At 43.2% G+C, this 26,860-nt stretch overlaps 1 protein-coding gene across 21 annotated transcripts in view; it reads right to left on the bottom strand.

Moving 5' to 3' along the window:
• Window positions 1–26,860, bottom strand: part of LOC311633328 (uncharacterized protein) — a 164,584-nt gene that overhangs the window by 3,857 nt on the left and 133,867 nt on the right. For 13 of the 21 annotated variants that reach the window (XR_014796934.1, XR_014796935.1, XR_014796936.1 and 10 more), the window contains 2 exons: window positions 21,602–21,675; window positions 20,660–20,722 (listed from right to left, as the gene is read on the bottom strand). Coding sequence is in view for 1 of the 21 variants with exons in the window: in XM_084905821.1 (XP_084761947.1) it covers window positions 18,539–20,722; window positions 21,602–21,675 (2,258 nt within the window). In the remaining 20 variants the exon portion in view is untranslated. Of the gene's footprint in view, window positions 1–241; window positions 2,347–3,706; window positions 3,781–7,961; window positions 8,089–11,150; window positions 11,424–12,002; window positions 12,018–12,763; window positions 12,784–12,933; window positions 13,072–14,177; window positions 20,723–21,601; window positions 21,676–23,496; window positions 23,598–26,860 lie in introns of those variants that run through there. The other 8 variants (XR_014796950.1, XR_014796951.1, XR_014796952.1 and 5 more) reach the window with 8 other exon arrangements.

Raw genomic sequence — 26,860 nt, 5'->3', positions numbered from 1 at the left:
TGGTGCCTGGGCCCTGACCAGGAATTGCACCCTGGCCTCCTGGTTCATACGTCCAAGCTAAACCACTGAGGCAAGTCAGCCAGTGCTTTCTCGCATTTTCTTCAGTGTAAGGCTTTCCTCCACTATAAGTCTGTGATATCCAGTAAACTTTGAGCTATAGGTACAGGACATTGCACGTGCTCTACATTTGAAAGGTTTCTCCAGTATGAAGTCTCTCATGTACAATAATACATGAATGGCTTTTAAAGGTTTCACAACATTTTTCACATTCACAAGGCTTGTTCACAGACAGAATTCTATGTTCAGCAAGTTTTCACCACTGGTCAAGGCCCCTCATATCTGTAATACTTCTCTCAAGTAGGAACACTGATTAAAGACTTAGTTACATTCTCTACATTTATAAGGCTCCTCTCCGGTGTGACCTCTCTGCTGTGCTGTAAGGTTTGAGGAGCTGGCAGTGGGTGTGCCACATTCACTTCATTCATGTGGCTTCTCTCCAGGATGAACTTTCTTATGCTTAGTAAGTTGAGAGGACCATCTAAAGATTTTGCCACATTCTCTACATTTATAAGGCTTCTCTCCAGTATGGACTCTCTGATGGAGATTATGGGATGAGGAACTTCTAAAGGCTTTGCCACATTCTCTACATTTATAAGGCTTCTCTCCAGTATGAACTCTCTGATGTATATTAAGTCTTTCGGACTCATTGAAGGCTTTGCCACATTCTCTACATTTATAAGGCTTCTCTCCATTATGCACTCTCTGATGATAAGTAAGGTGTGAGGACCGGATAAAGGCTTTGCCACATTCTCTACATTTATAAGCCTTCTCTCCAGTATGAATTTTATGATGGCGATTAAGTTTTGAGGACTCACTGAAGGCTTTGCCACATTCTCTACATTTGTAAGGCTTCTCTCCACTATGAACTCTCTGATGTATATAAACAGAGTACGAACATCTAAAAGCTTTGCCACATTCTCTACATTGATAAGGCTTCTCTCCAGTGTGAACTCTCTGATGACGATTAAGGGAGAAGGACTGGCTAAAAACTTTGCTACATTCTCTACACTTATAAGGCTTCTCTCCAGTGTGAACTCTGTGATGTCGATTAAGTTTTGCGGAATTACTGAACGCTTTGCCACATTCTCTACATTTATAAGGCTTTTTTCCAGTATGAACACTCTGATGATTTTGAAGGTTGGAGGAATCGATAAAGGCTTTGCCACATTCCATACATTTATAAGGTTTCTGTCCAGTATGAACTCTCTCATGGATAGTAAGGTTTGAGGGCCAGCTAAAGACTTTGCCACATTCTCCACATTTATAAGGCTTCTCTCTAGTATGAACTCTCTGATGCTTAGTAAGGTCTGAGGAGTGGCTACAGGCTTTGCCACAATCTCTACATTTATAAGGCTTCTCACGTCTGTGAACTCTCTGATGATAAGTAAAGTGTGAGAACTGTCTAAAAGCTTTGCCACATTCATTACATTCATAAGGTTTCTCTCCAGTGTGAATTCTCAAATGAATGCTAAGGGTAGAGCGCCGGGTAAAGGCTTTGCCACATTCTCTACATCTATAAGGCTTCTCTCCAGTATGAATGATCTGATGCACAGTAAGGTACGAGGAACGTCTGAAGGATTTGCCACATTCTCTACATCTATAAGGTTTCTCTCCAGTATGAACTGTCTGGTGAATACGAAGGGTTGAGGGCCGACTAAAGGCTTTGTCACATTCTGAACATTTATAAGACTTTTGTCCCATATGATTTCTGTGGCGTTGAGTGTGTCTTGAGGACTCACTAAATCCTTCTCTGTTTTCTCCAAGTTTGTAAAATTTTGAAATAGTATGAATTCTTCCCATATGTACAATAAGAGATGAATGACATTTAAAGGCTTTGCCACATGCTTTACATTTGTAAGGCTTCTCTCCAGGTTGAATTCTCTGATTTACAGTGAAAACTGAAGGCCAAATAGATGTTTTACCAGAATCTACACATGTATAAGTTTTTTCTCTATTATGGATTTTTTTCTGTCTATTTCGATTGAATTTTTGAATGAAGACCCTCCCCCACAGATTCCATTTGTAAGCCTCCTCCCCAGTATGCATATTCTCTTGTTCACTGTAATTTGAAGACTGATGAAAAGAATGGACACATTTACTTTCTTTGAGTGTCTTCACAATAGGAATAACCTGATGTATGTTGTGATTGGACATTTGGTCAATGACTTTTCCACTTTTATAATGGTCCTCTGTAAGCTTACTTGTCCCTTGATTAAGATGTGACTCTTGGTTAAGGTTTTTCCAATGTTCAATGCATTGATAACTGTTCTCTCCATTATGAGTACTCTGGTGATAATGAGAGAAGGAAAGACGTTTAGTGACAGTTATAATTTCATTAAACATGTACACTTGGTCCATAAGAACAATTTTGTGATACTCATTAAGCCAAGATGGAGGTATAAAAAAAGCTTTCCTAATTTGTTAAAATTAAGGACAAAAAATAAATACAAAACACTGTCAGAGGAAGAATGAATTAATGCTTGTTTAAAAGATTACCACATAAAAATAAATAAATAAATAAATAAAATATTACCAAATTTCCCTAGCTGGTTTACCTCAGTGGATAAAGTGTCCATCTGTGGACCGAAGGGTCCTGGATTTGATTACAGTTAAGGGCACAAACTTGGGTTGACGGCTCAATCCCCAGTAGGGGTTGTGCAGGAGGTACCCAAACAATGATTCTCTCTCATTATTGATGTTTCTCTCTCTCTCTCTCTCCCACCCCTTCCTCTCTGAAATAAATAAAAGTATATTTTAAAAAATAAATAAAAGATTACCAAATTGCCCTGCCGGCATGACTCAGTGATTGAGATTGGATATATGAACAAGATCACAATTTGATACCCAGTAAGGGCACATGCCGTGGCTGTGGGATCAGTTTCCAGCAGGAGGCATACAGAAGGCAGCCAATGAATGATTCTCATCATTAATGTTTTCCTCTCCCTCTTCCTTTCCCTTATTCTCTGAAATTAATTTAAAAATATTTTTAATAAAAAATATCATAAAAGATTACCAAATTGAGCACACTTTAATTTTATAGGTACATTATAAATCTATATATTTTAGAAATGATTGACTAACTTTAATCCCAACCTACATTTTAAACAATTCAAATGATTATTTAAAGAATTCCTATGGCCGATACCAGTTTGGCTCAGTGGATAGAACATCTGCCTTCTGTCTGGGGGGTCCTGGGTTCGATTCTAGTAAAGAGCATGTACATTGGCTGCAGGCACATCCCTGGTGGGGGGATGTGCAGGAGGCAGCTGGTCGATGATTCTCTCTCATCGATGTTTCTGGTTCTCTGTCCCTCTCCCTTCCTCTCTGTAAATAAATAAATAAAAAAATAAAAAAATAAGAATTCCTAGTTTTTCCAGGTTCCCTTTCCAAGAATACATTACAATACAAACTTGCTTTCAAACTTCATGTGCACAAACACACAGATCTGCTAATGTAACTGACTTCAAACTGAGAGGTTTCCTAAATGCATAATACACTTGACCTCTTTAGGTAAAAAATTTATTATGATAACTGTCCTTGATGAGTTCTGTTTATATTAATATCCTCCCTTATCATCATACTCTTCCTCAAATACTGAGACTTTCATTAAGTGTACATTATCAAAGTGACACCTTTTATATCTTACCAGTATCATTTCAGATAATAAATCTTGTATTCCGGGCTTTGGCATAAAGGCCTGGTTATCTTTAGGTGGCATAGCTGAAAGAAAGCAAATTTTCAGTTTTGACAATCAGGTGAGTGCACTTTGAACTCACCAGCAAGAACTGACCAAATGACACTTTGGAGTACTCCAAGAGCCAGTGTAGGATTCAACGAAACCTCAAGATAGGTACAATGAGGAAAACTCACATTGAAGGGGGAGAAAGAGTTGCTTAAATTTGCCAATGATACCTGCTCAAACCCCCTGGGCATACAATGGCAATATAATGTAAACACTTCCAAACCCCATTTCTTCTGTGTGGAGAGAGAGATGAGGGAAGTACATTTGTGCATCTTCTATTATGTGGTGTTCTATTAAAGAAACACATATCCCTTTGATTTCTCTTGTGAAACTTTAGAAAATAAAAGGAATAATCTGAGTGGTGTGGCTCAGTGGTTAAGAGCCTATCTATGGCTGAAACCGGTTTGGCTTGGTGGATAAAGCATCAGCCTGTGGACTCAAGGGTCCCAGGTTCAATTCCGGTCAAGGGCATGTACCTTGGTTGAGGACACATCCCCAATAGGGGGTGTGCAAGAAGTAACAAAAGAAAACACAGAGGCGCGCACTCGCACGCGCACACACACACATTGCTGGCTGTAACTAAAGACGGAATCAATAAACTGGAAAACACATTCCATGATCTGACTTTGAAATGCTGCCGGTATCAGCTGTCATTAGTACCCAAAGTGACCTAACCCTTCAAAACAACCCCTATCTGAATCCCAGTGGAACTTTTTGGTGGAAATAGAAAAGCTCTGTCTAAAATTAATGTGAGAGTCTTCCAATCTGACATCGATAATCTCTTCCTAGAACCCAAGATAGCGGTGTGAGTAAACACACCTTAACTGTGGCTGTGCACAACAATTTCAAAATTACAACTAAAAGACAAAACGTCTATCACCCAGAGCCACAGGTGGGCTGGCTGAGCAGAAGTTCTACAACCAGACAGAGAGGAGAGCATTCATTGCACAAATGCTGAAAAACTGAGGTGCTGCAATACTGAGGTACAGGGGCGCGAGATATGGGCTGGAGGCAGATCCCAGCTGGCATCGGGCGTTGCTTTCTTCAACCCAAAGGGGAGATGCGCGAGACCCAAATTCCTACGGGAAGAAGCTGGACTGCCAGCCATCGGGTTGGAAACTGAGGATGGCTGGCTTGCAGAGCTGCGCAAAGGAAAAATTGTTTGCTGAGCTGGGGCACAGACTCAGGGATGCGGTCAGAGGCGCAGGAGGGCTCACTGCCAGCCATTGCTGTTTGCCGCTCCCTATCCTAGTGATGCCCTGAGACTCCGCCCTGCACAATCTACAAACACACCCAAGCTCCAAACAGTGGCTTATGCATATGAATGGCCTTCACTATCGCTGCTAACTGGTTCAGACAGCTCCAGAATCTACAAATCCCAAGCAGGGAGGAGAGGACTGCAGTTCTTGCTGTAGCTCCTGCAGGGTGACCTCAGACAGTAGCTGACCTGCACCCCATTGGAGATCCAGAAGCCAGTGTATCTGATGGTCAGTGTGGAAAAACAGATTTCAACTCCTCACATTTATAACTGACATATTCAAGAGGCAGACTCAGTGAGTACCAAAGCCCCACTAAAACAAGTCCTGCACCACAAGCGTGTCAGTTCTCCAGCATAGCAGTTCTTCCATTATAAACACAGCGGGTCCCCACAGCCTACTGGCCTGGAGGAAAATTCCTCCCAGGATACCAACAGCAACCAAGGCTTAACTATACCAAGACTTTGCACTCAGCCCACAAAGGGGTGTACCAAGATCGTCCTCCTCGGGTGATTGGGGAGGCTGAGCTACTGGACCCTGTGGGTCACCTACCACACAAAGCCGCTCCATCGACACAGGGAAGCAGCCCAAATGTGGAGACACAAAGGCATGTCGCGAAAGGGGGCAATGGAGAAAAGCAAACTATAGGATGACATGGAGTTCAGGACCACATTTATAAGGTTACTCAAGAATCTTATAAACTCTGCTGAGAAACTTGACGAGACCATCAAGGGCCTTAATGAGAATGCCAAAAAAAAAAAAAAAAAAAAAAAAGGACCAGTCGGAAATTAGAAATACACTGTCTGAAATAAAGAATTTACATAAAATCAACTGTAGATCAATGTACCCCAAGAATCAAACCAAATATCTAAAATACAAGGAAACAAAAAACACCAAACCAGAAAAACAAAAAGCAAAAAGGATCCAAAAACATGAAGATAATCTAAGGAGCCTATAGAACAACTTTAAGTGTACCAACATCCGGATTTTTGGGGTACCAGAAGAAGAGAGAGAGCAAAATATTGAAAACCTATTAGAAGAAATAATGACAGAAAACTTTTCCCACCTGGTGAAAGAAACAGACAAGTTCGGGAAGTGCACAGAACCCCAAACAAGAGGAATCCAAAGAGGACCACACCAAGACAAATCATAAATTAAAATGCCAAGGGGAGCTGAAACCAGTTTGTCTCAGTGGATAGGGTGTTGGCCTGAGGACTGAAAGGTTTGATTCCGGTCAAGGGCATGTACCTTGGTTGCAGGCACATCCCCGGCAAGGGGTGTGTGGCTGGTCAATGTTTCTCTCTATTCATTTTAGTTTAATATTTATATATGGTGTTTAATAACAGTCCAACTCATAAAATATCAGACCTGAAATCACGAAAACACTGGAAGTAAGTATAGTCAATGAACTTTCCCATCACGCTTTACCCCTCACATTTAAATACCATTAAATACCACCAAACACCTACCAGGATGCCAATCATCCATAAATCAAAAATCACGTTGTCGCACCATAGGAACAGATCTCAGATGTAACCCCAGGACCTACTGTATTTACAAACAAGTACCAGTTAACACAGAGATTACATTTCTGGTGATTTATACAGTGAACACAAATTCAAAAAGATATACCCACCCATATATCCACTGCAGCACTATTTGCAATAGTGAAGATATCTGACTGGAAAAAAAAGGACTATTTTTATAATGATGCTCTACAATTTGAAATAAAAGATTTCATTTGAGTTGACAAGCAAGGTGCTAAAATTCATATCTCAACTCATCTCCTTCAACACGTGACTCACTATGTGTTTATTCCAGAAGCTGCAAATATAACTTCCATGTTATTGAATATAAAATTACATTAACTTTATATGGCTCACATGTTTGAAAGGCAAATACAAAACCAAGTTTGTATTTCAATCCATTGTATTAAAATAGAAACTCCCACTGTATCAACTCAAACATTAAAGAAAAAACAATAAAAACTGCACCCTCAACGGGAAAAACAAAACAAAACACAAGAAGCCACTGGCTGAGAAAATATATTTGTAAAAGTCAACATGGCCCAGCTGACCCGGCTCAGCAGTTGAGCTTTGACCTATGAACCAAGATGTCACAGTTTGATTTTCTCTAATCATTGATGTATCTACCTTTCCCTCTCACCTTTTCTCTGAAATCAATTAAAAAAAAAAAGAAAGAAAGAAAAAAAAAAAATATATATATATATATATATATATATATATATATATATATATATATATATATATATATATATATATATTGTCCACTTGGGAATTCAACCTCAAGAGCAGGAGTTTGATCCCTCGCTATGACATGCACTGACCACCAGGGGTCAACCAGCAGAGGTGGCAGGACTCTGAGAGAGCAAGGGATGGAGCAGGCCAGGATTCCAGGCCTAGGGACCCTACCCAGTAAGCATTTCATGCACCAGGACTCTATATATTATTTAAAAACTCAACATGTACAGGACAATTATGCAAAATCCACAAAGAAGCCTTCAAACTCCACATGGACAGAATAACCTGAAAAGGTCCAAACACCTTAACGCACAGCACTACAAAATACATACACGAAGAAAATCAGTGTGACAAGATCTGGCACATCTATGTCACTAAGGAAATGCACATTATAACAATGAGAAGGAACAAACAGAACAAGCAAGCAACACCCAACCACCATTGAACAGGTCAGAATCCAGAACACTGACCCCACCAAATGCCTTTGTGATGTGGAGCAACTGGAACTCCAATCACTGCTGCTGAAAACGCCAAATGCTACAGCCCCTTGGGGAGATGCTAAAAAAACAAACAAACAAACAAACAAACAAACAAAAAAACCCTGAGGGTGGAGTAGGAACTCGGGAAGGAAGTCACCCTCACCCAGGGAGGCCAGGTTGCTGTAGTTCTCCAACATCACATCCAGGTACAACTTCCGCTGAGCTGGGTCCAGGCACTCCCATTCCTCCTGAGAGAAATCTATGACCACATCCCTGAAGGTCAATGGACCCTGAAAGGAGACACAGTTACCAAGAGGTCACCCCACATGAAAACAGGGTAAGGGCACATTGTCCCAATAACATTTTTCTGGTGTGTTTTCTAACGTTGACACCTGAGGATGACACATGTCCACAAATCCACAGTACAGATTTTACTTTACAGGAAAATAAACGTTGAAATTAGAGCGTGGACACAGGCATATGGATTTCTGAGTGCTTATGTTTGCATCGTTCAGGGTGAGTGGTGTATCGTTCTCAGCGGGAAATGTCATGCTGATTGGAAGTATACGGACTTCTTCTTCAGTGGAAAGCAGACCACAAGGGAATGAACTTATGCAAAAATACAGATTCCGATCCAGGTTCTGAGATGTGGCTTGTGTTTCCACACGTGTAACAAGCTCACTTTTTACTTGTGATGTCAACGTTCCTGATCCATGTTCTATATTCTGAATACAGAGAAAGTGTAAACACAGAAAAAAATTCATACACAACTTTCAACTAAAAGGGTTTGTTAATGGAATTCAGTTCTCATGGAATAGAACACATAGGAACCACAATCCTAGATGGAAATTTACTATGAGTAATCTTAGGACAAGATTATTCTGCCTGGTCCTTCTGGTGTGGCTCAGTGTTGCATGCTAACCCATGTACCAAGAGGTCACTGGCTTAATTCCTGGTCTGGACACAATTGCCAGTGTGGGGTGTGCAGAAGGCAGCCAATTAATGATTCCCTCTTGTCACTTATGTTTTTATCTCTCTCTACTTCTCTCTTCCTCTCTGAAATCTATAAAAACATACTTGAAAAAAAAAGAAAGAAAAAGAAAAAATAGCTGAAATAATGTTAACAGTTTAGGCACAGAGATACAAATTTTACAACTATAAAATCAGTATGGTTTAGTGATTGCATAAATCTCATGAATCTATAAAACACTTTGTGTTTTATAAACATAATACAAAGAGAATCATAAGCATATAAAATAGACGTACTGTTTCCTTTGTGTGGTTGTAACTTTTCAAGTGGGGAGATTTTTTTCTGCTGACTTTTCGATAGAGGAAGGCAGGGAGGTAGAGGAACAAAAAGGAGAGAGAGGGGGTAGAGGGGATATCGGTGTGAAAGACAGAGAAACATGGATTGGCTGCCTACTGCAGGTACCCAAGAGGTACTTGCCCTGGATCAGGAATCAAACCCTCCACCAATGATCCACACCAGCCTGGGGGAACTAATTTTTCTTACTAGTACATTTGTTTCCAATTTTAATGTGTCATTAGTGGAGAGCTATTTTGTAGAAATTTAATAAAACTGAACATATATTAATAATATCATTCTTGGAAACTTTCCAGAAAACACAAAAAAATGGTAATATAGGGTATTCTCTCATGGGAGTATAAAATATAAGGAAAATGTAAAGAATCAAGGCCTGATTAAAGTTCCCATGCAAAAGCCAATGATCTGCAGGAAAGAAACGTAAGTCTTTCATTTTCCAAAGGAAACCCAAACTAAGAAGTACATTTCCAGATGTGAAGTGATGGCCTTTGCACAACTTTCATTTAATCGCTATTACATCCTTGTTACTGAGAAAGGGAGACTATGAACTCTACAGTGAGGGGAGCAGCTTTGCCACGTGAACATCAGGTGGACTGAGCAATGGGTGTCAGGTGACCGACGCACATACTCAGAAGGTCAGTCACCATTGCAGTGACATCACTGCCAAAAACACATCAATAAATAAATAAATTTGTGGAATTGACCACATATAATAATTAATTTTTGCAAGTGTCAATCCACCTGTACCTCTCATGTTCTATAAGCTAATAGTACATTTACCTAGCAAGTCTTTCGTACTGATCTAATGAGGAAGTCTCTTCTAAGAACTTACCCTTTTTTTTTTTTTTAATATATTTTATTGATTTTGTACAGAGAAGAAGGGAGAGAGATAGAGAGTTAGAAACATCGATGAGCCAGGACCGGTTTGGCTCAGTGGATAGAGCGTTGGCCTGCGGATTGAAAGGTCCCGGGTTCGATTCCGGTCAGGGGCATGTACCTTGGTTGCGGGCACATCCCGGTAGGGGGTGTGCAAGAGGCAGCTGATTGATGATTCTCTCTCATCGATGTTTCTAACTCTCTATCCCTCTCTCTTCCTCTCTGTGAAAAATCAATAAAATATATTTAAAAAAAAAAAAAAAGAAACATCGATGAGAGAGAGTCATCGATCAGCTGCCTCTTGCACACCCCCTACTGGGGATATGCCCGAAACCAAGGTACATGCCCTTGATGGGAATCGAACCCGGGACCTTTCAGTCCCCAAGCCGACTCTCTATCCATTGAGCCAATCCGGTTTCGGCAGAACTTACCCTTCTTTTCAGAACATTCTTAGCTACTCTGAGGAGTAAGATGTGTATCTTCTTACCCCTGATTGAGAGCTGATGCTGCAGCCTCTTAAACCTAAAACCCCTATTTGCCTTCTTTACTGATACCTGAGCCTCTGACCCCATCCCAGGAGGAATGTTAGACATGGCTGCCTTCCAATTTGATCTATCACAAAAGGAATATTTTAGTAGTTAAGAGTCACTAATTAAAGGTAGCAATGCTTCCTGACCGTGGGAGGGTGACAAAATGAATGCAGACAAAGCTCAGGCACGAAAGAGGGAATTATAGCCCGGCCAGTATGGCTGAGAGGTAGAGGGTTGACCTATGAACCGAGGGCAGGCTTAGATTTCTGGTCTGGGATCCCTTCATGTTTCAGACTCCATACCCAGTGCCAGATGAGGTGCAAGAGGCAGGTGATCCATAATTCCATAACCTAATTGATGTTTCTATCTCTCTCTCCCTCTCCTTTCCATTCTGAAATCAATAAAAAAAAATATATATTATTTTTAAAAAGAGAGAGTAAAAAATAAGAGAAACACAAAAAAAGAGAGAAATATAGAAACTTCTGACATTGACTATGAAGAATAAAGTAATGAAGAAAGGGGGGAAAAATAACTGGCAGACACAAGAACATGAGAAATAAATAAATCACCAGATGTTAGAGGAAAAGCAATCACAGCCTCTGACACAGAACACATCTGATACCTGAGAAGCAGCCATTTGTTCCTGGTCCTGATCAGGCTCTCGGTTGTTTCCTCAGATGTCAGTATGTTGAGGAGTTAGAATGTGCCTTCAAAGACGTCAGCACAGCCCTGGCCGGTTTGGCTCAATGGATAGAGCATTGGCCTGTGGAATGAGGGGTCCTGGGTTCGGTTCCGGTCAGGAGCATGTACCTCGGTTGCAGGCACATCCCCAGGGGGAGGTGTGCAGGAGGTGGCTGATCGAAGTTTTTGACTCTCTATCCCTCTCTCTTCCTCTCTGTAAAATCAATAAGATATATATATAAAAAGACATCAGCACAGCATCTCAATCAGCTCACCTCACACTCACAATCAGAAGGAACTGGAATACAGAAAAGGCCACCCATCCTGTCCTCAGTCAAGGGAGAGAGTCAGCAACAATGAGCTCCTACATGGAGCCACACTGTGACTGTGTTTTTCTGTGTCTTCATGTGTCTCTCCTCCCAAAGACTTCCACAAACTCCTACAGAAATGAGAATGTGAGCTGCTGTCCTGACCCGCCAAACCAAACCGAGCATTCCCTTACCTCCCTGAACAAAGCCTGCTCCCACTCTCACAAAGGCGTCCTGCAACCCCCCTGCTAATCCTGTCCTCACCTTCCATCACCCGGGGCACCTCAGTGACCAATGATGCCCCACCCAGAGCAGCTGTCCTCCTCCACGGGGGAAAGTGCATCTGAGGGCATTTCTTACAGCTCCTCAGGGGATCTGAGAAGTTCCAGAGGATTTACTTCAGGATGTTCTTAAATAATAAATTAAGTGAAGTGTCAGACGGAGAAAAGGTTAATCCATGGAAGAAACCGCACACACACACTCACCACTAAGCACAGCCACCAAGCTGAGGCTTCTAATATTCCTTGAAAAAGCATCAGGTGGTGACAGACTCAGATCACCTCCTCGTTGCCATCCCAGGAAATGACAAGAGACCCAGGAGCATCAGACAAGTCTCTCCCCTCTGAGTGAATACGGATTGCAATTGGAAGCAAATTATTATAAAATCCCCAAGCCTTACACACTGGAGATTGGTCACTCTCATTCAGACTGTAGAGGGCAATTCAGGTGTTGAATTCACTACAGAAAGCCATGCTCGGTGGCATGCTCCCCGCTGGGCTTGGACCTGAGTGTGGGGGCCAGCCTGACAGGTGAGCGGACTGAGGCAGGGAGGCGGGAAGTGAGAGAAAAAGACAGGAAAGCGGGACCCGGAGGACGGCGGCAGCTGTATTCACTGCGCAATGGCTTTTACACACAAACACGGAGTGGGCGGTCCGGGAAGAGGAACGGACCCTCCGCTCCTCCCACTCCTGGAGGTGAAGCAGGAAGCCAAATTCTCGGTAAATATCTACAGAATTCCGAAGAGCCACGGAAGGTCGCTCTCCTGCTGCTGACAACAGAGAAGTGCCACCTCTTCCGGGGACACCGCGTTCTCCCCGAGCCCACCCCATGGCCCTGGCCCCCCTGGCACTCAGACCTGATTAATGGGGGGCCCAGGAGGGCGGGCGGGACCCCCAGGCCGGGGCCATCCGGGCTCTTTGGGCGGGAAGCGCCGGGCGGGGGAGGGCAAAGGGCGGGAACCACTGACCAGACCTCCAGCCCCGCGGGGGCCCCGGCGGCCCCGGGGACGGTTTTCGGCGGGAAAACCACGCGGCGGGCGGGCCCTCAGCCAGAGGCGGACAGACCGCGGGCCGGGCCTCAGTTTCCCCCAAAGGAACGCGGCGCCTCCACGGCGCAGCCCCCGGGACGCGCACTCACCGCCGGGAGGGGCTCCGGGCGGGGCTCCCACACGGACTTCAGCGCCCGCAGCGCCCTCAGCCCGCCCTGCGGGGAGGGGCCGGGAGCAGCGGCTTTAAAGCACAGACACCGCCTCAGGGAGCCGCCACCGGCCCCTCCGCCGCCTCCGGCTGCCAGCACTGCGCATGCGCCTCCCTGCGGGGGCGGGGCCAGAGCGGAGCGGCTCCGCGGTGGGGGCGGGGCTGGGCCTGGGCGGGGCCAGAGGTAGGGGGGCGGGGAGGGGCCAGGGGGCGGTCTGGGCCCCGCCCCTCCTCCCACAGGGACAGCCCTTCCTGGGGGAGTTCCCGTCATTGTTGGGGTTTGGCTGGTGGCGCGGCTGTGACAGGATTCACAAGGAGAGAAGAGACAGGAGCAGAGAGGGCGGTGATTTTGCTTCTTTAAAGGGAGGAGAGGGCCAGGAGCCCTCTGATGGCAGGAGGCTCCCCACATAGACGGGCTGTTCTTCTATTAGGGTGCCAGCGAGTAAAGGCAGCTGTGGCAGAAGCATACAGAGGGGAGGAGGAATCTGGAATTCACACAGAAGTTTCCAGATCCCAGAGGCTGTGCTCAGAGCTACTGGCTGGCCTGCCCTTCAGCTGCACATGCCCCAGGGAGGTGTCTTTCCCAGGATCTTCACAGGGCGGGAGCACATTCTCACAGGGAAGTCAGAGAATTCCAAAGGCGGGCAGATTGGGTTTCAAACCAGACACTTTCTGCCTCTGATTTGCCAAAGCCCTTAGTGAGGAGGGGGAGGGGAAGGGCAGCCTGCTCTCTCAGCCCCTCCCTATCTCCCCATCTGAATGGAGAGGCAGCTTGAGTTAGGGAAGCAGGTGGATGGGATTCAGAGACAGACCCAGACATCCATTCATGTTTAGGCATCTGATGAGCTAAGGTCCCATCCATCACAGCGGGGAACAAATTTTAATTTAAGTGTTTTTCAAGGGATAAAAATTTCTGTTTGTAAGTTGTGGTCCTTCAAGTCTTTGTTTTCTGGGAATGCATTTTCAAATGAATATTTTTACTTTAGTAGTCCCTATAACCTAGTTGATGGGATGTTGATATTAACGTAAAATATCTCCTGTTAGTTTTCCTTATATCTAGGAAACAATACAATTTTAAAACCTATAATATTTGAAACAGTTATAAGAATAACTTATGTTTTCTTAGTTTATCACCATTTTTTTATTTTGATGATTTTTAAGTATTTTCATTAATATAGGTATTCATTCAAGTTTTTAAAAAAATATGACTTTTTTGCAGAGAGGAAGGGAGAGGGATAGAGTTAGAAACATCGATGAAAGAGAAACACTGATCAGCCGCCTCCTGCACACCCCCACCGAAGATGTACCCGCAACCAAGGTACATGCCCGTGACCGGAATCAAACCTGGGACCCTTCAGTCCGCAGGCCAATGCTCTACCCACTGAGCCAAACCGGTTTCGGCTCATTCAAGTTTTATAACTATTTATTTTAAAGATACAATAAAATATCACCCCTTAGTATTGCCAAAAAACACACCATATGTAATAAACATAAACACATAAATATAATCCATTCTACAAAGATGGTGAAAAACTTACACACTGAAAATGACAAAATTCTGAAGAAAGAAGATACAAATAAACTGAAAGACATTCCTTAATATGTCCAAGTGTCTACACCAGTGGCTCTCAATCTTCCTAATACCACGACCCTTTAATACAGTTCCTCACGTTGTGGTGACCCCCAACCATAAAATTATTTTCATTGCTACTTCATAATATTGCTACTGTTCTGAGTCTTTTTCTTTTCTTAAAAATGTTTTGAGTGTTTTTTACAGAAAGAAGGGGAGAAAGCTATAAACATCCATGAGAGAGAAACATTGATCAGCCACCTCCTGCACACACCCCACAGGGGATATGGCCGCAACCAAGGTACATGCCCCTGACTGGAATCGAACCGGGACCCTTCAGTCCGCAGACCGCGCTCTATACACTGAGCCAAACCGGTTTCAGCAACACTAGGATATTTTTAGGTCAAGAATCATTCATTCTGGCCCTAGCTGGTGTCACTCAGTGGATACACCATTGGCTCAAGGACCGAGAGTCCTAAGCTTTGATTGTGTTAAAAGGGATGATTCAGGTGAGGATTCACAAGATTCAATAATGTTGTCCTGGACAAGGAGTAACTGCCGGTTGGAACCTCATCACGATGTGCCATGATTGTGGGTTCGAGCTCAGACTGGGGCATATCCAGGGGTCAAAAATGAACAAGAAGGCTGAAACCGGTTTGGCTTAGTGGTAGAGCGTCGGTCTGCGGACTGAAAGGTCCCAGGTTCAATTCTGGTCAAGGGCATGTACCTGGGTTGCGGGCACATCCCCAGTGGGGGGTGTGCAGGAGGCAGCTGGTCGATGTTTCTCTCTCATCGACGTTTCTAGCTCTCTATCTCTCTCCCTTCCTCTCTGTAAAAAATCAATAAAATATATTTTTTTAAAAATGAACAAGAAAGGAATCATTAATTGTGCAACATTCTGTGTGGTGGCACATCCTCTGTAATGTAACCCCAAAAAGGAGTACAACCATTAATCAATATCCAATGATTACATCTCCCTTTATACCCACAATAATTTTTACCACAATACGTTAGTGAGCATCTCACCATGGATATTTCTATCTCTTCTTCTCCCTTCCTCTGCAATTTTTTTTCAATTTAAATATATAAAAATAAAATAATCAAATCTTTTTTTAAAATGTATTTTGTTGATTTTTTACAGAGAGGAAGAGAGAGGGATAGAGAGAGTTAGAAACATCGATGAGAGCGAATCATCAATCAGCCGCCTCTTGCACATCCCCTACTGGGGATGTGCCCGCAACCAAGGTACATGCCCTTGACCAGAATCGAACCTGGGACCCTTCAGTCCACAGGCCAACGCTCTATCCACTGAGCCAAACTAGTTCGGACAGAATGTTATGATTGTATTTTTTGCAGAGGGAGAGTTAGAAACATCGATGAGCGGGAAACATTGATCAGCTGCCTCTTGCACACACCCCACTGGGGATGTGCCCACAACCAAGGCACATGCCCTTGACCAGTATCAAAACTGGGACCCTTCAGTCTGCAGGCTGCCACTCTATCCACTGGGCCAAACTGGTTAGGGCAGACTGTTATTTTTTAAAATATACTTTTACTAGAGACCTGGTGCATGAAATTCATGCACGGTGCAATACCTAGGCCTGGCCCTTGACCACAGTGCAAGGATTTGGCATGGAAGGGCCCCCATGCATGCCCAGTTGTGTGAGTCACTGCACCCAAGTCCTCAGGTGAAGATGCTGTGAGCACAGCCGGACCCTGCAGGCCAGGCACAGCGTGGCTTCTGGGCCACCCAGGTGGGCAACTTGTTCTCTCCTGGCCAGCCTTGGAGACTGGCTCCCGTGTGAACCCAAGGGAAGCCCATGGGAGAGGCTGCACAGCTGTGGGGCGGCTCCTCATGGGTGCCAGCATCTGAGCACAGGGGGCTCCCCTGGAGCGTGAGCCCTGGTGTCAATGTAGCAGGGGAAGAGGACTTCATTGGATACCCTGCATTCTCACCAGACCTGAGGACCCAGCCAGATAGCCGGCAAGAGGTCTCAGAGCATCACTGATGCCCACCATGTTTCACGCTGCCACCTAGTGGTCAGCACATGTCATAGCAAGCACTGAAACTTCCCTTCTCCAAGGAACTATTTCCATATTAGGCTTTTAAATACAGAGGCCAGGTGCACGATATTCGATCACAGGGGGAAGGGGTCCCTCAGCCAGGCCCTTTCCAATCTGGTACCCTTTGGGGAATGTCCGACTGCAGGTTTATGCCTACTCTTTTAACAGATGACAGCTCCATTGTTGTTTCTTTCCATGCTTAAACTCATTGGAATTAGTAGGTACTCAAAGTGTGTATACATTTTGGGGGCACATCCTGCATATCTCTAGTCAGTGATGAAAGGAACCAAGGACCAGTTTGGAACCCCCAGAAAAGGAACCTTGCTCACTGCCCACATATCTCCCCACTCCACTTTCTACCTTCACAGACAACAAATAAATCAATGTTTTCTCTCATTAACTCAGAAAAGCACATCCTGTCACCTGCTGCCTGGCAGGTGTGTGAAAGCAAGCGAGGCTCAGTCAGAGCAGCCTTCGTTAATGGGCACCAGCACCCCAAGTGCACATTCTTCTCTGCAGTTGCCCCGACTCTCCCGCCATTTCACGGAGATGAAGAACCTCCTTGTCTCCTCTGGGTTCCTAATCTCAAACAATGGCTGAAGGAACCTCAGGGAGGGCTGCCCTGCGCCCACCAGGTGTGTCTGTCAGCACCTGCTCTTACCTCAGCACCTGCATTAGCCCCACGGAGGCAATTTCATCACCGCACCAGACTCCTTGGGAACAAGTGTGTCACCATTCCACCCTCTCACTGTCATATCACAGGCACCCAACCTGATACCCAGACACGCCCCAAAGGACGTGAGCATCCTGGGGTCGACAGAAGTGGAGTGGAGGGGCAGGGGAAACGTGTGTGCACCATGGTCCAGGCACGCATGAGTGACAGGGCGCTAAGGGACATTCACACATGATGGGGAAGGAGAGTATACATGCACCAGAGGCCTCTGCAGATCCCAAAACCCGCAAGTCACAGCCAGGAAGATGTCAATCTGGTCCCCTATGGTGGCTGTCCCTGTGATTGCATACCTTCGGGGCCAGGTGGCAGCATGGGGACCAGCCAGCAGTGATGGCGAGGGTGGCCTGCTGAGAGGGGTCCACTGATGACCAGCATGTCTAGTCACAGGGGCCGCCGCCACCATAGCCAGGTTGTCACCTAGCTCTGTGCTACCTCTGTCCCTGGCCCTTGGTGCAGGGAGCCAGGCTGGCGCCTCCTCTAGGGCCAGGTGCACTCTGAGGGCAGGATCTTCCCATAGGTCTCACCGGAAACAGTTCAGGAAGGGTGTTTCAGGGCCGGTGGCAATGAAGGGAGTGAGTGGCATGGAGGTGGTGCCTGGGCTTCTGTTAACTTACACAATGTGTTTTATACCACAGCATGTGTTGGTGGCTGTAAGCGATGCCAAGCAAAGCCTGCAGCCAAGCTGAAGCAGTGCCTGAGGGCCATCAGGAGCACTCACAGCCACTGCCATTGGGCACCACCTACCCCGCCCTTGTCCCAGCTCTGGGCAAGCGGCAGTAGCCATCAGGAGCGCTCGCAGGCACCAACGCCGGAACTTACACAGGAAAAGAGGGAGCGATAGAAATATCAATGATCAGAGGGAATCTTGAATCAGCTAGCTCCTGTATGCCCCACATTGGAGACTGACTCACCAATCAGGGCCTGTGTCCTCACCAGGAATTGCCCCCTGATCTTGCGGTTCATAGGTTGAAGCCAAACCACCAAGGAATGCCAAGCAGTGCTTTATCACATTTTCTACAGTATAATGTTTCCTCCACTATAAACTTCTCTGTTGTTCAGTAAATTATGAGCTGTGGGCACAGGCTCTTGCACATGTTCTCAATTTGTAAGGTCTCTCTTTAGTATGAAAGTCTCTCAGGACTTTTCTACATTTTTCATGTTCAGAAAGCTTCTTCCCACTTAAAATTCTGTGATGTTCAGTAAGTTCTCACTGTTGGTAAAGGATTTAGAACTCTCCTCACATTTGTAATACTTCTCGCCAGTATGGACTCTCTGATGTGCTGAGAGATTTGAGCCATTGCCAAAGGCTTTGCCACATTTCCCACACATATAAGGCTTCTCTCCAGTATGAACTCTCTGATGGTAAATCAGGGCTGAGGAGTGCCTGTAGGCTTTGCCACATTCTCCACATGTATAAGGCTTCTCTCCAGTGTGAACTCGCTGATGCGTGGTGAGATTTGAGGACCAGCTAAAGGCTTTGCCACATTCTCTACATTTATAAGGCTTCTCGCCAGTATGAATTCTCTGATGTGAAGCAAGAATTGAAGCCCGGCTAAAGACTTTGCCACATTCTCTACATTCATGATGCTTCTCTCCAGTATGAGTTTTCTGGTGATCGCTAAGGGTTTGGGATTGCCAGAAAGCTTTGCCACATTCTCTACATTTGTAAGGCCTCTCTCCAGTATGAACTCTGCGATGATAAGTAAGGGATGAAGACTGCCTAAAGGCTTTGCCACACTCTTTACATTTATAAAGCTTCTCTCCAGTATGAACCCTATGATGCCTAATAAGGGAAGATGAATCACTAAAGGCTTTGCCACATTCTCTACATTTGTAAGGTTTCTCTCCGGTATGAACTTTCTGATGTCGAATCACGTTAGAGGCATGGAAGAAAGCTTTACCACATTCTCTACATTTATAAGGTTTATCTTCAGTATGAACACCTTGATGATTAGTAACACCAGCATGGCTAATAAAGGATTTGCCATATTCTCTATATTTATAAGGTTTCTCTCCAGTGTGAATTTTCTGATGATTAGTAAGCGTTGAGGGCCAGCTAAAGGCTTGGTCACATTCTCCACATTTATACAGCTTTTCTCCAGTATGAACTCTCTGATGTCGATTAAGGGTTGCAGACTCACTGAACGCTTTGCCACATTCTGTACATTTATAAGGCTTCTCTCCAGTATGAATACTCTGATGACGATTAAGGGAGGAGGACTGACTGAAGGCTTTGCCACATTCTCTACATTTATAAGGTTTCTCTCCAGTGTGAATTTTCTGATGACTTCTAAGGGTTGAGGGCCAGCTAAAGGCTTGGTCACATTCTCTACATTTATACAGCTTCTCTCCAGTGTGAACTCTCTGATGTCGATTAAGGCTTGCAGACTCACTGAACGCTTTTCCACATTTTGTACATTTATAAGGCTTCTCTCCAGTATGAACACTCTGATGCCGATTAAGGCAGAAGGACTGACTAAAGGCTTTGCCACATTCTTTACATTTGTAAGGTTTCTCTCCAGTATGAACTTTCTGATGTCGAATCATGTTTGATATGTGGAGGAATGCTTTACCACATTCTCTACATTTATAAGGCTTATCTTCAGAATGAACACTCTGATGATTACTAAGAACCGGATGGCTGTTAAAGGGTTTGTCATATTCTCTATATTTATAAGGTTTCTCTCCAGTGTGAATTCTGAGATGAATACTAAAGGTTGAGGGCCGGCTAAAGACTTTGCCACACTCTGAACACTTATAAGACTTTTCTTCTATATGATTTCTATGATGTTGATTATGTCTTGAGGACTGACTAAAGCCTGTTCCATTTTCTTCGAGTTTGCAAAATTTTGCTATAGTATGATTTCCTCCCGTATGTACAATAAGAGATGAATGACATTTAAAGGCTTTGCCACATGCTTTATATTTGTAAGTCTTCTCTGCAGTGTGAATTTTCTGATTTAGAGTAGAACTTGAAGGCCAATTAGATGTTTCATTAGAATCTTTACATTGATAAGGTTTTTCCCCACTATGGACTTTTTCCATTATATTTAGATTGAATATTTGACTGAAGACTCTCCCACACGGATTCCATTTGTAAGCCTCCTCCCCAGCATGAATATTCTCCTGTTCAGAGTAATCTGAAGACTGCTGAAAAGATTGGACACATTTACTTCCATTGTATGTCTTCTCCACAATAGGAATAACCTGATGTATGCTGTGATTGGACATTTGGTCAATGACATTTCCACTGTCATAATGGTCCTCTGCAAGCTTACTAATCCGATAATTAAAATATGACTTCTGCTTAAACTTTTTCCAATGTTCAATCCATTGATAGTTGCTATTTCCATTATGTGTACTCTGGTAATAATGGGAGATATAAAGACCTTTAGTAACAGTTATAATTTCATTATAACTCATTTCATAAGAACCATTTTGTGACATTTATTAAACCAAGATGGTTGTACAGAAAAAGTTTTCCTAATTTGTTAAAATTAGACAAAAAATAAAAACTAGTACAATACATTAATTGTCAGAGGAAGAAGAATGAATCTTTGTTTAAATGACTACCAAATTTCCCAGCCACATGGCTCAGTGGTTGAGCTTTGATGTATGAACAAATAGGTCATGGGCACATGCCCTCTATCTCTCTCCTTTCCATTCTGGGCACATGCCCTGGTTCCAGGATCAGCCCACAGTGACAGGCATGTAGGAGGCAGCCAATGAATGATTTTCCCATCATTGATGTTTTTCTCTCTCTCGTCCTCTCCCTTACTCTCTAAAAAAATATATATTTTTTAAAATAAAAAGTATCATAAAAGATTGCTAAATTGAGTACATTTAATTTTACAGCTACAGTATAGATCTACACATTTAAGAACTGATTAAATGAAAATTTAACGCCATCCTACATTTTAAACATTTCAAATGATTATTTACACTGTGGACTGTGAATTCCTAGTTTATTCTGATCCCCTTTCCAATATATAACAGTAAAAAGTTGTTTTTGACCATCATGTGCAAAAACATACCGATCTGCCAACATAACTGACTTTAAAGTGGGAGGTTTACCAAATGCTTAATATACTTGACCTCTATAGGTAACAAGAAATTTATTATGAAAACTGTTTTAGATTAGTTTTGTTTATATTAAAATCCTCCCTTCTCATCACACTCTTCCTGAAATTTTAAGGCTTTCATTAAGTGTACATTATCAAAACCACACCATTTATATCTTACCAGTATTATTTCAGAGAATAAATCTGGTATTCCAGGATTTAGCATAAAGGCCTTGTCATTTTCAGATAACATAGCTGAAAGAAAACAAATTTTCAGTTTTGATAATCAGGTGAGTGCACTTTGAAGTTAACAGCAAGTATTGATCAAATGACATTTTTCATTACTCCAAGAGCCAGTCAAGAATTCAAAGAAGCCGAAACCGGTTTGGCTCAGTGGATAGAGCATTGGCCTGCGGACTGAAAGGTCCTGGGTTCGATTCCGGTCAAGGGCATGTACCTTGGTTGCGGGCACGTCCCCAGTAGGGGGTGTGCAGGAGGCAGCTGATCGAAGTTTCTCTCTCATCGATGTTCTGGCTCTCTATCCCTCTCTCTTCCTCTCTGTACAAAATCAATAAAATATATTTAAAAAAAAAAAAGAATTCAAAGAAAGCTCAAGATAGATACAATGAAGAAAACTCACATCAAAGAAGAAGAAAGAGTTGCTTACATTTGCCAATGATACCTGCTCAAACCCCCTGGCACACAATGGCCATATTATAAAAACACTCCCAATTCCCAGTTTTTTCACTGGAGACAGAGGGATGAGGGAAGTGTGTCTTCAATGATATCCCTGTTTTGAAGAACATGTGTCTGTTGTGCATGACACAGTGTGGAAACAGAATGATGATAGTACATGTGAGCGCCCTGCAGTGGCTGTTACAGAGAAACAACGAGCCGAAACCGGTTTGGATCAATGGTAGGGCGTCGGTCTGCGGACTGAAGGGTCCCAGGTTCGATTCCGGTCAAGGGCATGTACATTGGTTGCAGGCACATCTCCAGTAGGGGGTGTGCAAGAGGCAGCTGGTCGATGTTTTTCTCTCATCGACGTTTCTAGCTCTCTATCTCTCTCCCTTCCTCTCTGTAAAAAATCAATAAAAATATATTTAAAAAAAACCCCGCAAAGAAACAACAAGGAAGTGTTCAAGCACCACAGAGACAGTGATATTGAAGATGTATATCAAGCCCAAAAAGATACTGTGGGCCTGAGAAAGAAACAGGGGAAAATTCAACTGGGAAATTAAACATATAACTAAACAAAGAATACAGATCCTGAAAACAGTGTTGACTGAAAGTACACTTTGTTCTACAGATGGTTATTATTTGTTTCCTTCTATAGAAAGCATGTTCAAAAGCCTGCTTGTTTATAATTCTGGAATCTCAACAAAAGATATTAAGTTATGCAAAGAAACAGAAAAGGCCCTAACCGGTTTGGCTCAGTGGATAGAGTATTTTTACTTTAATTATATAATATTTTGGTGATATTATTGTAATTTTATTGCTCCTCTTTAGCTTTAAGATATTTAGTTCCATTCTTTTCCAGGAAATTAATATATTTCCATTAATGTAGTGCACATTTGGAAACTTTTATTTTGTGTTTCTACAGTATACTTTTTCTGGATTTTTTTTTTTTTTTAAAATATATGTTTTATTGATTTTTTACAGAGAGGAAGAGAGAGGGATAGAGAGTTAGAAACATCCATGAGAGAGAATCATCGATCAGCTGCCTCTTGCACACCCCCCACCGGGATGTGCCCTCAGCCAAGGTACATGCCCATGACTGGAATCGAACCTGGGGCCCTTGAGTCTGCAGGCTGACGCTCTATCCATTGAGCCAAACCGGTCAGGGCTGTGTGTGTGTGTGTGTGTGTGTGTGTGTGTATTTTAATGTCTAAAGCTATATGGTTAACTAATCTATAAGATAGAAGGCAAGAACACACATTAGGTAAAGACAGATTCTTCACCAAATAGTGCAAGGAAAAACTGAACAGATACATGCAAAAATAATAAAACAAGATCCCGTTCACAGGCCATGAACCAAAATGAATTCAGCATGGATTAACAACTAAAATATCAGACCTGAAACCATGAAAGCATAGGAAGAAAGCATAGTCAATGAACTTTACCATCATTCTTAAAAATACTGGTTTGGATATATCTTCCTACGCATAACAAAGGAACTAAAAAAATAAAGAAATGAGACTACAAAACAGTAAGTTTGGCATAACAAAGAAACCACCAAGTAACAATAACAAAAACCCAGCAATGCTACATCCTCAAAAGCTAAAGATCCAAAGTATTTAAGGAACTCACACAACTTAACACCAAAACTCAGTATGATTTAAAAATGGGCAGAGGAACTGAATAGACATTTCCCAAACAGGACATAAAAGATGCACAATAGACATATTAAATGATGTTCAACTCATCCATCATCAGAGAAATGCAAATGGACACACCATGAAATACCACCAAACACCTAACAGGATGCCAATCATCCATAAATCAAAATACGACAAGAATTACCAATGACTTGGAGAAATAAGGACATTTGTGGTTTATTAAAAAAAAAGAACATTTGTGAACTGTCAGCAAGATTATACTAGTTAACACACGTGCACAAAATTCATGCAAGGGACTCGGCCCTTGTAGCCCCTTTAAGCCTCGGCTGTTCAAAATAATTAGCATATTAGCTCTTTATTATAAAGGATTGGTGCAGCCACTATCAAAACACGATGAAGGATTTTCCAATATTTAAAAACAAGTACCAGGTAATACAGAGATTCCATTTATGGGGATTTATACAGAGAACACAAATTCAAAAAGATATACCCACTCATTTTTCCACTGCAGTATTATTTTCAATAGTGAAGATATGGGACTGGAAATAAAGGACTATTTTTATAATGATGTTCTGTCATTTAAAATAAAAAAACTTCAAGCTGAAACTGGTTTAGCTCAGTGGATAGAGCATCTGCCTGAGGACTGAAGGGTCCCGGGTTCAATTCCAGTCAAGGGCATGTACCTTGGTTGTGGGCATATCCCCAGTAGGGGGTATGCAAGAGGCAGTTGATCGATGACTCTCTCATTGATGTTTCTAACTATCTCTCTCCTTTCCTCTCTGTAAAAAATCAATAAAATGTATTTTTTAAAAATAAAATAAAATGAAAGACTTCATTAGACTTGACATGTAAGGATACAAAATTTATATCTCAATTCATCTCTTTCAAGACATGACTCACTGTGTTTATTCCAGAAATGACACAATAGCTGCAAACAAAACCTCCATGTTATTGAATATAAAACTACATTAATTTTATACTCTTCACACTTTTGAAAGACAAATACATAACCAAGTTTGTATTTCAACCCACTGTATTCAAATGGAAATTCCCAATGTATTAACTCAAACATTAAAGAAAAAACAGCAACAAATATGGTATCCACAACAGAAAAAAAAAGAAAAGGGATAGGCTGAGAAAATAGATTTGTAAAAGTCATCATGGCCCAGCTGGCATGGCTCAGCAGTTGAACGTCAACCTATGAATCAGGAGGTCACGGTTCAATTCCTGGTCAGGGCACATTCCCGAGTTGCGGGCTGGATGTCAAATAGGGTGTGTGCGGGAGGCAGCCAATCAATGATTCTCTTTGATTATTGAGGTTTCTCTGCCTCTCTCCTTCTCCCCTTTCTGTTTGAAATCAATATATCAAAGTCAACAGGTACAGGACAATAGAACCAACATGGCTGAAAAGGACCAAGCAACAAAATATACTGAGTGGCCAGATTATTATGATCTCTGAATGCATAATAATCTGACCACTCAGTGTGTACACACATAGAAAAATCACTATAACAAGTTCCTGCACGTCTTATGTCACTAAGGAAATGCACATTAAAACAATGAGAAGTAACAAAGAGCAGAGGCAAGCAACACTCAACCACCACAGAACAGGTCAGAATCCAGAACACGGACCCCACCATACCTTGGTGATGTGGAGCAACTGGAACTCCAATCACTGCTGGTGAAAATGCCAAATGCTACAGCCCTTTGGGGAGACAATCTGGAGGGTTTTATAAAACTAAATATACACTCATCATGGGGTCTAGTAATTGGTCTCCTTACTATTATACCAAAGAGTTAAGGCTTTTATCTACACAAAAGCCTACAAGGGGCTGTTTATTCATAATTTACAAATACTGGGAGCAATAAAGAGGTCCATCAACAAGTGAATGGATAAATATGCTGAAGCACATACAATAAAGTCCTATTCACTACTATACTATCTAATAAAGAGGTTACATGCAAATTGGCCACCACTCCAACACACAAGATGGCTGTACCATGTGGACACAAGATGGCCACCATAAAATGGTCTGCCAGCCTGATCACCCCCTAAACACTCCACTGCCAGCTTGATCGACACCTAATTGCTCCCTATGTGGCAGCCCAGTAACCCCCAACTGCCCTCCCTTGCATCAGGCCAGCAAGGAAGGAAAGTTTGGAGGGACCAGGCCTAAAAGGGAAGGCAGTTGTGGGGAACCCAGGCCTGCAGGGGAGGGCAATTGGGGTGAACCCAGGTTTGCAGGGGAGGGCAGTTTGGGGGAACCAGGCCTGAAAGGAGTTCGGTTGGGGGGAACCAGGCCTGCGGGGGAGAGCATTTGGGGGCAACCAGGCCTGTAGGGGAGGGCATTTGAGGGTGACCAGGCCTACCAAAGAGGACAGTTAGGGGCAACCAGGCCGGCAGGAGAGGGCAGTTAGGAGTGACCAGGCTGCCAAGGGTGGGAAGTTAGGTGTGACCAAGCCAGCAGAGAAGGACAGTTGGGGGCAACTTCTAGCCAGAAGACATGGTAGAATATTAGAATATTCTAGAAAATGATTTTCTAAAATATTATTTTCTGATAGTTCCTTAATTAGTGTAGACAACATGTAATGTGTGCAAACACTGAGTTCCCAATTTACATATATCACAAAGCCTTTCTTTTATACACCACAGAATCCTCATTTTTTCCTTTTATTTTAAAAACTAGAGGGCCGGTCCACGAAATTCAAGCAGGAGTAGGCTGTCCTTCCCCTGGCTGCCAGCACTGGCTTCCCTCCTGTACACAGGACCCGGGCTTCCATCGCAGAGGGAGGCTCCGCCCAACACGCACCGCCCACTGGTTGGGCCTGGACCTCCCTCTTTGGGACAATCACGGAGCAACCCGATTGATCACCTAGCCGGCTGGTGGTGTGGGCCTCCCTCAATGGGATGATTATGGGGAGATGGCTGGGCCCCCAACCAAACGCATCAAACCTGTCTGGGATATTGGGGCATCAGTGGGTGTCATAGCGTAATCCCAGATGGTATTTCCACTGTTTGGCCGTCTCGTTCATTTGCATATTACACTTTTATTATATAGACTATATTTTTATTGCTTTCAGAGAGGACAGAAGAGGGAGAA

This window comes from Pipistrellus hanaki (genome assembly GCF_964339955.1).
Source record: "Pipistrellus hanaki genome assembly, chromosome: 15".
Taxonomy (NCBI): Eukaryota; Metazoa; Chordata; class Mammalia; order Chiroptera; family Vespertilionidae; genus Pipistrellus; species Pipistrellus hanaki.
The sequence above is the reverse complement of the archived record's forward strand: the minus strand, read 5'-3'. Positions and strand labels throughout refer to the sequence as shown.